Below are 12,897 nucleotides of genomic sequence, written 5' to 3' on the forward strand. Positions count from 1 at the left end.
ACTACAATTTCGTCCCCAAGACCTCAGCAATTAGTTGCAACACCCACTTAAATTCACAAAGTAAACTATTTTGCTTTCTAGTTTAATCTAAGAACATATATAGGAGCATATTTACAAGAATGTGCCACATCAGTCCTGATACACCACTTTTATTGCATTGCCCTGCACCATGGAGCATGTTAGGACAACAGCGAACAACATTTTTATGCTATTGTGGCGCTTTGCAGGATTAGCGCCATAATTATGGCGCTAATCCTGCAACATCAATGGAGGCCCATTGAAAACAATGGCAAAGTCACTTTAACGCCTGCCTCAGCAGGCGTTAAAAATTATGCGAAAAATGGCACAGTGAAAGCTTGTAAATTTCACCGCACCATTTCTATGGGCCTCCCTGTGTGGGAATGTCCCCCTTGCAAACATTATGCCTGGAGCAGGCATAATAAGGTGCAAGGGATTACTAAGTGGCGCAATGCATGTATTGCGCCACTTTGTAACTATGGAGCAGGGAAATAGCCTCCTTAACGCCACATTAGCGTAAAAAAATGAACACTAATTTGCACCGTGTGAAGTTGATGAGGATCTTTTACCTTCTTCAAATAACACACCTGGTTGAATTTACAGTGTCACCATTACTGTTGCTCATTTGGGCTAGTGCTGCATAGTCCATGCAAGTCATTGAAGAAATAGGTAGAGAAGCCACAGAAGATACAAAATTAAGCAGTCCGAGCATGCCTGGTTATAAAGAAGTCACACCGTGTAACCTCATCCCTCACATGGCATAAATTGCTCATAAAGGAGCAGATAATCATATTTAAATACTTTGCACTATTCACAGAGAGAGCTCGGTTCAGAATATTTGTAAAACAAAACTTGCCGTCCAAGAGCAGTCTAAAGTGTAATCTACGACTGGAAAATGTTAAGATCTAATCGAAATTCATGGACAAAAATTTCCATCAAAATGCTGGTCCCACACCTCTGAACCTGAAAAACTCCTCAAGATTCTGCCGTTTAAGTCAAGAAGGCAATAAAACAACTAAATAATTAAATTACTATACAATTTAAATAATGGCAAAACTACTAAGAAAACAAATCACTCACTAAAAGGAGATATTTTATTTTTGGTTTTTTTATTGAATTTTTAGTAATCTATTATTAAACTACATTTTCTTTTCTCCAAGACACAAAACATTTTATCAGAACTAACCATCAAAACAAAAAATAAAACAATGAAATAATGCACAAACACATAACATTTATTTGATGAGGGTTTGCAGTCAAAACATTAAGTTTCATAACGTGTATGTAATCTGTCTCAGAAGAGCAGGAATCTACTTCAAAAGAAATTTCAACATTTGAGTGATAGTAATTTCTGTTTTGGTCCCATCCAGGTCTGTTGTAAATCTAGACAGCAGAAAAACGACAATTACGCCAAAACTTCCTGCAATTCATTCATAAGAGGATATTCAATTAAAAAGATGAAACACACATCTGTATCATGAAAGAGTATCACATCAAAATATTGAACACAGATCTGCATTCCTGGAATGTGTACTTATTTTTAAGTAAATCTAAACACTGTTGCGCATAAACAATGGCGACTGCAGGGTCTGGCACTTTCTGTAATCTTGATTAAAAGCTAAGAACAGTAAAACGATAATTTCACAAACACAACTTGCAATAGTGTAAAACAACAAATTAAAAGGAAGGATTCTTTTTTTTAACGATTTAATCATGATTACTTGATTATTTGAGTTCCATTGTTACTAAGAGCATTATCTCCTCAGTATACTTTGGGGCTGATTTAAGAGCCCCAATGCCTCCTTGCGCCACATAAGCATCACTTTTTTTACGCTACTGGGGCCCAACGAGGACAAAATTGCAGCGCGAGATTTACAAAGTGGTGCAATGCACCCTCTGAGCTACATTATGCCTTCGCCAGGAATAATGTATGCAAATGGGGCGTTCCCCTGTTGGGAGTGGGGGGGGGGGGGCAAATAAAGGCGCAGAGAAATCTAAGAGATTTCTTTGTGTAATTTTTTCGGCACTTTTAATGCCTGATCAGAGCAGGCGTTAAAAGGAGGCACACCATTGTTTTCAATGGGCTTTGCAGGATGAGTCTCAACATTTTTGATGCTGGTCTTGCAAAGCTCCGAACTAGCATCAAACATTTTGACGCTACATTCCTAAACTACAGCCATGGTGAGCCGTATCCTAGATATGGCGCACACATGGTGGCATGAGGGGGGAGCTAAGGGGCGCAAGGAAAGTGACGCTGCACTGGTTAAATCAGGCCTTTTGTCTCTAGCCAATGCCCTGTTATAAATAATTCACTCTAATGTCCCACATATTGGCCATCTTTATCGCAGAAGCAACCTAGACTTTTAAATATCTCTACTAGACGTATAATACGTTTTTAACTTAATTCCAAATATTTCCTACTTCATAATTCTTCATAAGCCGCAATCTTAGCTTGATCATTTCATTTCAGTTCAAGCATTTTTGCTTCTCTATTTCCACATGCTCTCTATTTTGCCAAAATGTATAATGAGAGGTTGGCCATACACCTCTTGTCTTTGTGGAGAATTTTTTATGTATGCCTAACTTTGGTGGGGCTCATTTGCTTCTGTTATCTTCTTGTAGTGCAGAGTATAGTCACAGACCTAAGCCACAGAGCCAGCTGGAATAAGGTCTCGCACAAAGAGAGAAGTGCTGCTTGAATCAGAGGTACGCCCTAATCCCTTGGATCCCTTGCCTGTGCCTATCTCATGTTGTACCTTGTGTGCTGTCCCTCCGAGCTAGAGAAGGTTTGTGGTTTTTGAGAATGATGACTACGGTCTCTCTTGGGTGACTGACCATTTTACTCTATCTACTGCAAGTGCTGTAAAGGGGATCTCCAGTTAATATCTGCACACATGTGGCTGAAGCTCACCAGGCCGAGGGTCCATTCGGAGACGAGGCACACTGTGTGAGGACAAACCATAGGAAACTGTCTGAAGCACTGAAGCTCTGGAGGCATAAATAGCAGTCTGCAGTTTACTCACTGAAAGAAAGAGGCTACGCTCAGAGGCAACACAGTATATCATTGGGGTTGTTGATGTGCAAAGATCAAAACAGAATGCTGAGATGGACAGGATCCTAGACTCAGACCCATTTATATCTATGTACATATCCTCCAGATTCCCATGTTCAACTTATGTTTGCCAACAGTTAGAATTATGAAAGGACAGAAATGTGCCTCAAAGTTGAGTATGCTTCAGTTAACACACATATTCTCTTCTTCATGCACTTGTCTTCTACAAATGTGTATTAATCAGAAAATTGGACCTGCTACTAAATGTCTGATCATTAATTAGTCTTGGGTCGCCTCGTTCAGAATGTGGGCCTGATTTTAACCCAGGCAGACGGCCTGATGTCCATCGGGGTGGCAGAGTGCCTCTGCTCTGCCACCCCAGCCAGACTGCTGCTCAACTTAAGAGATCGCTGCCAGTAAGAATGTGATCTCAGTAGCACACAGGCGCCACCTCTACAACGGCTCCTCTGCAGGCACTTAAAGTTTGGGGTGTGCCTGCCTTCAGGTGGCTGCACACCAACATTTTCTGTTTTTCAGACGCAAAGGAGTTGGTTTCTGGAAAAGGGAAAAATAATAGCCCCACACCCTGCGAGTTATTTTCTCATAACAAATAATTTCTGGTTCCACAGTCTGGGAGTTTTCTCCCAGGGTATGTGGACATTATTTTGTTTTTCTGATCGTGACTGCCAGATTTTACCTGGCAGTGACAAACAGAAAAAGCTCATCAGACCATCCACTTCAAATAGTGCCGGCAGTCTGATGCCTTGGCTTCGATGCCCTCCTAAGTTAGTCCATCACAGAGGTTTTCTGAGGGCAGAGCAGCAGTGGCACTGCTGGTGAAAGAGTCTGCCCGAATCATAGTTGAGGGGGCAGACTGAGGGTACGGTGGGCGCGGTACTGCATCATGTTTGTGCCGTTCATTTTTCTTGCCCACACAAGACCCCTGTGCCTTAAATGATTTTAAATTATACTTCTTCGTGAATTACTACGTACTGCTTCCTAGAACATCACTACTTTAAAAACGCTATTTAAATAAAAGAATACACAAAATGAAGCAAGAAACCGATACATTCCCTAAAACACTCAGTGCATTTGCCTTTCTGTGAATTGTGCTACATGTGTGCATTATTGACTTTCAAGCCCTGAAGATAATCGATGCGTAAAATATATCACAGAGGATGTGGGAAGTACAAAGGAAGCACATCACCGATGCACAAACGGATGCAGCAGCTTTTGTGCCTGTCCTGGTCAGGACCTAGTGCTTGACTGGCAGGCTTTCTTCACTGCCTCCCTCCTGCCTACAGCCTTCCCATACGGCAGAATGTCCAACAACGTTCAGTGTTTTACAGACTGTTCAGTCTCACGAGAAGCTCTTGGTGGACAGCTAGCAAGAGGCCAGTATCAGCTTTCTGAAGGTTTGCTTATGTCTGAGGTATACCTAAGTACATGGGTAACTACGTAAAAATGCTGAAAGGATGCTGTTGGCCACAGGAATTCCGACACAGACCACAACCTCTGACTGGAAATATTGCTTCCTTCCCTGAGGACCACTGTTGCCTCTGTACACATCTCTGGAAAAAGTGGAACACCGGTGACTGATGCAACTGAGGATGTTTTTCTTATTTTCTTATTTGCTCTCTCCTGTGAGAATTCAGAAAAAATACAAACTCGCAATGAATTAGCCTCGTTGTCTTACAACGTCAGCCTTGTTGAACACTTCAAACGAGACCATAGAAATGAAAAAGAACATCTGTGAAGAAAATTGTGTTCATTTTTTGTCCCTAGTGATGAAAAGTTACAATACAAAGTACTCCAGAAGTACAGAGGCGGGTACAAAAACAGTAACACCATCACTGCAGTAAAAGCCCTGTTAAAAATGTTCAAACCAGTCCTGCTGCCATCCCCCTCTCTCATCTTTCCGTGTCTTCTCTCTCTCTCTCAGATACATGAGCAGTGGCCCTCTGCCTTCAAAAGCCGGTCTCCAATGGCTCCAGCCCTGGGGGTGAAAGGGCCGGTGGAATAAATGGTCAGATCGGCCCACTGAGATTCGAACATGTGACTTGCAGGGTGCAGAGCTCAAGAGTGAGAATATCAGATGTTACAATGCAGGGTATTACCCCGTGTACCTTTACACTGTGGGGACTACAACACGCTGAATTTTAAAACACATTGTAATACCATGCAGGGCTGTACAACACATGACTTTACACCGCAATGCTGTTGTAAAGTCTGATTTTCATATATGTATATATATATAAATATATATATATACATATATGAAAAAAGCACTCTCTTTTTTCTCTTTGGTGGGAACCCCTCAACCCCCACCTCCCTTTTTAAATCCACTACCCTTGCTTTCCCACTACCTTCCCCTGAACCCTAAGACCCATTACACCCCTTTACCTCTACCCACCCCTGAACCCTAAAAATCATTACCTCCCTTTACCTCTACCTTTTCCTGAACCCTAACAAACCCTTACCTCGTTTTACCTCTACACTGCACTTGAACCCTAAATAACCTTGACCCCATTTTACCGCTACCTGTCCCTGAACCCTAATAATCTCTACCTCCCTTACTTGTAGCCACCTCTGAACCCTAAATAACCCTTACCGCATTTATCTCTACAAGCCCCTGATCCCTGAAAAACCCTTTCCTCCCTTTACCTCTACCTGCCCCTGAACCCTAAAAAACCCCTTGCCCCCCTTTACCTCTACACACTGCCTGAATCCTTAAGAATACTTAACCCTTCACCTCTACCCGTTCCTAAAAAAGAAAACATCCCAGCCTCCATTTACCTGCACTTGTATGCTAAAAAAACTCTTACCCCACTTTACCTCTACCCGTTCCTGAGCACTAAAAAGCTTTTACCTCCCTTTACCACCAAAGCCCTAATACCTTTCCTTCATTCTACTCTACACTCCATTACCTTTAGCCATCTCTTCACAGTTACCCATTCATTACCCTTAATTTTTTTATTGACATAATATTTATGCCTTTAAAAATTTTTACTAACAAGTGGTAAATTACTAAAAAAGGGGCCTGCATAGTACTTACCTGCGGGGTAACATCCTGCTGGGTAAAAACTGCATACCCAACAGTGATCGCCTTGCATAGTGCTAATTGATTATTTAAATCCCTGAAATGAGCCGTCCCTCGTCCTAACAAATGATTTATTTAACAATGTAACCCTCTGAAAAGACAGGAATCAAATTTAAGAAAGTGTCATAGGACTTTTTTTCCCAAACCACAGATTTTTGAAAGGTGTAGTATCATTCTCTTTTAAATCATATGTGGGCATGTAGATCACTTAAAACAGTATCCCTTTATTACAAAATGTATATGCCCATTAGGAAACAACATAAAAAATGTTTACTATTGAAATGAATGCCTTAGAATGTCGCTTGATTAGGAAAATTCTTACAGTACCCAGACTCATTGAGCTTCCTCGAACAGGAAATGGGTTGCTTCCAGAAAATATGATGCCAGGAACTCCTCACAATCTTAGGATTTCAAGATTTTCAAGTGGCAGCTAAGAAGTCAAAGACTCCTTTCAGACTCTCTGGTGGTCTTTCGATATACATACCAATAGCAATGAACGCAAAGGTGACTTTGCTCCCTATGAGTAAATGAAATGTTCAATGTGTTTTCATTGATGATTGACTAGGGAGCACTGAGAAGTAGTACATTCTTCTGATAATTGTATACTTAAACATTCAGAAAGGTAATAAATGGACAAAAGTTGAATCGGCCATAGGAGATATAATATATACATAAAGAGATAAAGAGGGGATCATGGTAGTAGACTTTAATTTAAACCTGATGACGAGCTGAGGAACTTGAGTACCTTCAACTGCTTGAAATATGCTGTGGCATAACCAATTTATAAGCAGTCCCCCAAAAACCAGTGGAGTGCAGGGATGGCTGGTAAATTAATTAAATGAACTAGTTATTGTGGAGGCATGGCAAAGTATGATTCAATTATTCTAGTTAGAACCCAAGAAATACTGCCAACTGACTAGGAGAAATGTTTCATAAAAGAAAAAAAACCTAAGCCCATTGGGTCATAGAATAGTCACCACGTTTGTGATGGAGTGACCCGTCCACCGATCTTTAATGGCACTTGCAATACTGTGGATGGGGTAGCCGTCATGTTTGTGATGGAGTAATCCATCCGCTGAACTCTAAATCAGGCCCTGAGCTTCTATTCTTTCCATAATTTGGTTGGTGATAGAGCTTATGTAAAGTTTGCTTCTATTCTTTCAACCATTTGTTTGGTGAAGGAGATTCAGGCAGACAGAGTTACCTTTCTTCTTACCCTTCGTAGAGTGGAGACGCTTCAGGTAAATAGAACTTATAATGCTTTCATCCTTCATTGGATGAAAGTGCTTCTTAAAGGTGAAACCTTTGTCTTCCAACTGTTCGTTGAGTGAAGGTGCTTTGGGTACTAGCACTTTTATTCTTTTTATGCTTCACTAGAGTAAAGAAGTTTAGAAAGATGGAACTTCTATTGTTCCCAGCCTTCAGGCAAATCTTCTATTTCTTCCATTCTTGGGAAGATGACTGACTACTGTGTAGGTGATACCTGTTCTCCTTTATCATCTGAAGAAGCTTCAGTTATACAAATCTATTCTTTCCACCCTTTGCGGGTGGAGGAGCTTCAAGTAAATGGAGCTTTTAGTCTTTTCACTCTTTGGGGATGTAGGAGCACTAGGTAGACTGAGAGTTTGTTCTTCTTGCCCTGTGGCAGATGAAGGAGCTTCATTTTGCTGGCTTAGGTTTGCAGGACCGCTGGTGGACAATCAGTCGGTCTGGTAGGAAGGAGCGCCCACAGATGTTACAGGCAACGAGTTGGCTCTGGGCACTCTTCCACGCTGCCTCATTTAGTGCCTCAAGATCGTAAGAGCCTTTAGCTGGAAAAGACAAATACAAGCATCAGCATCTTTTTTGGCAATGACATTATGATTCATGAGGAAAATATGCAGCAAAAGCTTCCCACTGAAATAATCAGTCCTATTGCGTGACTTCACCCCAGGAACATAGTCTTTTTTTGTTCCAATGGCTGCATAAATGTAGCTACAAATGGTAATCCTATAATTTGCGGAATGGAAAATGCATTCTTTAACCATTACAGACATCATCATAGAATCTGTTAGAAATCTTATGTGCCCTTAAACGTATTCCATTTGTTCTAAGATAACACTGAATACATTTAGTGTGACAGCATTACAATCGCAGTATCGTAGGTAGAGCTTAAATTACAAAATCCATTTTATGAAACTCTAGTTAGGTAAGTTCTGAATCAAGCACATTATCAGAGCCGTGTTTTTGCTCCCCTCGTTGAGGCGGAATTTATTTATGTCAACCAATCCTTACTCCACTGCAACCTTTCCACCCCTTACTATTAATAAAATTATTACCAACCTACCTTTGAAAGAAGGACATTTCATGAAGAGCCATTCAACCACGAACTCAGAACCAGGTTGATTATTACTAGCTTGTGTGCTCACACGACGATAAGCTTCACCTCCTGATGCAAAGTGGCCTTTTTATTCTTAAGTATTCATATTTCCAAAACTAGTGCAATATTCCGAGCATGTAGACATACAAAACGCACGCCCCCGCTTGCATATGCAAATCGTGGGTTCAATGTGTACGACAAAATCCGCAAATACAGACACAGGAAATAGGCGGCAGCATGCCTTCTCCTTCCATACACCTGGCAGGTGTATGTTGCATGTTTCTAAAATCAGAAGTCACATTTTCAGTCAGGTGACCTTAGCATCTCTCATGTTGTCCTGGTACCCATGAGTGTGTGCATACATCAAAAGTCATAAGTCACCTGAATTCCACCCACAACGTCATTACCTGTCTCATGCACATACTAATGTATCCAGTCACCACCCCAGGACCTGTGTTGCTACTACTTTTGCCGTTGGCCACCACCTCCCCTTCTGTTGTTCTTACAGCGCTGCCATCAGCACCATTCACATAGATTGCCCAGATCTCAGAGCTGGTAAGTACTATCCATCGTGTCTGGTGCAGTTTCAAATTCTGAGATACAACACACTCAGTCATCTATATGTCACCAATGCCAGTCACCGTGAGCCCAATATTATGCGTACAGCATATTCTATCCTGCTATTCAGTCATTTGTGTCACAAGTGATGTATCCTTTGTCCTCTTGCCCCTCACAACCTTGTATGAAATACCCATATCGACAAACCGTAGAACTGTAGATGTGTCACTAAGTGCGTATTCGGACAGAGCGCTTTCTGCACTATTATGTGAACCATGTTAACGTTCCACATCACAACAATCCTGGAGATGTGCCCATTTTCAGGATATGCTGTTTGATTGCCACTGGCACGTCCCTCTGAAATGCATCCTGCCGTTGAATGCTTTAATTGGCATCTAGTTATAAATGCAAAGGTTCAACATTTGCTCGTAACCCACTTGAAACCCACCTACACTGGTGCATCTCTCGGAGCAAACTGCAATTAGGACATCACTCGATGGTCAATTGTCAGTCAGATTGGAGCACAAACTTACATCCACCATGTATCCATCAGGCTTTTGCACATGTACGTCACAGGTACATACTGCACAGCACAGGGGCCACATCAATATCTATGTGGGACAGGCCTCACTCCTTCACACTTCTAAGATGCATGTGTGTATGACCTCATATCATGTGGCATGTAATGTACATTGATTTTCTGTCTTCGCCAGCACATACATCTAGAGTACATTTTTCCAGACAACATACAGTGGGACAAACATCCACAGAGTTTGTCCACACGTGTGCCATGCGATCTCCAACATTATCATCAAAGGCTGACTCAACATGCAACAGCTGTCTGCTTGTACAGCTTAGGTTTTGTCTAACAATAACTGCCTTGAGGCCCAGAAGCTGCCACCAGCTGTCAGTGTCTTACTTATTGGAGAAATGCCAACATTGCTTTCCCCTCACATGCCCATTAACCATGAATTAATCAGTGTGTTACTTTATCTGACAACATATGAATAATGGGATCATATCTGTGACCCTTCTTCAGCCAGCAGTGGTCACTGCATAATGCCAGGAGAGGAAATAATCCTATTGTTTACAGGCTACCATCTCAGTGTGTTAAATGAGACAGGATGATGAGTAGTTCCCATCCCATATTAATGACTGCTGTGATACTACCCAGTTTCCACATACCAGCCAAATCATTCCACGGCTCTCTGAACATCCATTCTCTCTCATCTCATACTCTTCCAGGTTGCAAACGCAGAGACAGTTGGATCAATATCACTAGGTTTTTAGAGTTTAGGGGTGGCAAATGGTTTTTAGAACTTGGTGGAGTTTAAGGGTGCTGAGAGGCTTTAGGCGTCAGGAATGGGTGGAGGCTAGGGTGGTGAGGAGTATTAATGGTTCAGGTATCGGAGGAGTTTAGATAAAGAAAGTGTTTTAGAGTTCAGAGAATAGATGGAGGTTAGGGGATGTGAGGAGTTTATATGGGTCCAGAGTGGTGTGGTGTTTAGGGGTAGTGAGGGGTTTTAAGGGTTCAAGAATGGGTGGGATTTAGGCATAGAAAAGGTTTTAGGGTTCAGGAATAAGTGGAGTGTGGGGGTTGGCTTTAGGGTACAGGGATGTGCGAGGTTTAGGAGTAGCAAGATTTTAGGGTTCAGGGATGGGTAGAGGTTAGGGGTCAGGGATGGGTGTAGTTTAAGAGTGATGAGGAGGTGTTAGGGTTCAGCAATGGACGGGGATTATGTGGTAGAATGTGCCTTTAAGGTTCAGGGATAGGCATTGTGAAGAGTTTTTATGGGACTAGGATGGTTAGTGTTTAGGGGTTGTAAAGGGCTCAGGGATGGATGGCGTTTAGGGGTGGTGAGAAGTCAGCAATTAAAAGCATCCAAAGTATTTGTTTGACAATGTAAAAGATATACATCAGAGAGGATGTCCCTTTAAGTAAAGTACTGACATAAATTCCTCTGACAAAAATGTTTCTGAAAGTAAGAACTGTAGCCATTTAGGGCCGTATTTATACTCCGTTTGCGCCGAATTTGCGTCGTTTTTTTCGACGCAAATTCGACGCTAAACTAACGCCAACTAACGCCATATTTATACTATGGCGTTAGAGGCGTATAGCGCCAAAGTTCCCGGAATGTGCGTCATTTTTTAGCGTGAACCCCTTCCTTGCGTTAATGATATGCAAGGGAGGCGTTCCCGTCTAAAAAATGACTCCCAGGCCTTTACGTGGTATTTATACTCCCGGGCAAAAGAGACGCCCGGGAGTGGGCGTGGCTAAAAACGGCGCATTTGCGCCGCTTTTTAACGCCTGGGTCAGGCATGGCGTTAAGGGACAAGTGGGCTCAAAATGAGCCCAGAGTGCCCTCCCCTGCCCCCAGGGACCCCCCCTGCCACCCTTGCCCACCCCAGGAGGACACCCAAGGCTGGAGGGACCCACCCCAGGGACATTCAGGTAAGTTCAGGTAAGTATTATTATTTTTTTTTTTAATAATTTTTTTTGGCATAGGGGGGCCTGATTTGTGCCCCCCTACATGCCACTATGCCCAATGACCATGCCCAGGGGACAGAAGTCCCCTGGGCATGGCCATTGGGCAAGGGGGCATGACTCCTATCTTTACAATGATAGGAGTCATGTTGATGGGGGATGGGCGTCGTTAAAAAATGGCGCAAGTCGGGTTAAGACGATTTTTTTGCCTCAACCTGACTTGCCCCATTTTAAGACGCCCTAACGTCATTTTTGCCCAACGCCGGCGCTGCCTGGTCTACGTGTTTTTTTTCCACGCACACCAGGCAGCGCCGGTCTGCTTGCGCCGGCTAACGCCATTCCATAAATACGGCGCCCGCATGGCGCTTCAGAATGGCGTTAGACGGCGCAAATTTTTTTTACGCTAAACTGCGTTAGCGCAGTTTAGCGTCAAAAAGTATAAATATGGGCCTTAATTTACACCTTAAAAAAAGCATGCAAAAGCCAAAAAAAACACACAGACATGACATTCTATGAATTGGTTTCTATGAAATGGTAAATGAATCCTGGAAATTTCCATTAAATAATTCAGGTGGAATGGCTTTTCGGTAATGGTATACCATGACATTGCTTTCCTATAAAATCATATATAACCCACGGGCAGGATTAGGATAGAAAAGAGGGTTGAGTTCACACATAATCCCAGATGAACGAGTTACTTACCTTCGGTAACGACTTTTCTGGTGGATACATTAGCTACCTGTGGATTCCTCACCTGATGAATACTCCCATGGCGCCAGCATTTGACGGAAATCTTCTTACTAGTCTCTGCACGTCGACGAGGACGTCACTCTAGCCCACGCGACGCCGTCTGACGTCATACAGGCAATAAGAAGTCCTCGCCGACGTGCCGATGACAGTACCAACATTTTTTACGTGCATGAGAATAATAATAATAACCCAATGCAATGAAAGAGCAAAGCAACATCTCTTAATATTGTAAATCACACAACATTGCAATAAAATAGCTGTAGATTTAATATAACCCTTTTTTTTTTTTTTTTTTTTAAACAAATAAATATATTTATACATACGAATCATGTAAATACCCAATATATATATAGATTTATATATAAATATACACATATATACAAATATCATACATGCAAAATGTATTGCAACTTTGAAGACCAAAAGGAGCACACTCAAGGATTGCTTGGAGAGACCAAAAAGGCAACGGGGAGGCGGGTGGGACCGTGAGGAATCCACAGGTAGCTAATGTATCCACCAGAAAAGTCATTACCGAAGGTAAGTAACTCGTTCTTCTGATGGATACAACTACCTGT

The 12,897-nt window shown here is 42.2% G+C and overlaps 1 protein-coding gene across 1 annotated transcript in view; it reads right to left on the bottom strand.

Annotated features, from left to right (window-relative positions):
• Window positions 1–1,146: 1,146 nt before the first annotated feature.
• The window catches only part of LOC138286585 (zinc finger protein 474-like), a 154,421-nt gene continuing 142,670 nt past the window's right edge, over window positions 1,147–12,897 (bottom strand). The window contains exon 4 of the mRNA XM_069226991.1: window positions 1,147–7,981. Coding sequence (XP_069083092.1) covers window positions 7,830–7,981 — 152 coding nt within the window. The 3' untranslated portion in view covers window positions 1,147–7,829. The remainder of the gene's footprint in view (window positions 7,982–12,897) is intronic.

This window comes from Pleurodeles waltl, chromosome 1_1 (genome assembly GCF_031143425.1).
Source record: "Pleurodeles waltl isolate 20211129_DDA chromosome 1_1, aPleWal1.hap1.20221129, whole genome shotgun sequence".
In the NCBI taxonomy this organism is placed as follows: Eukaryota; Metazoa; Chordata; class Amphibia; order Caudata; family Salamandridae; genus Pleurodeles; species Pleurodeles waltl.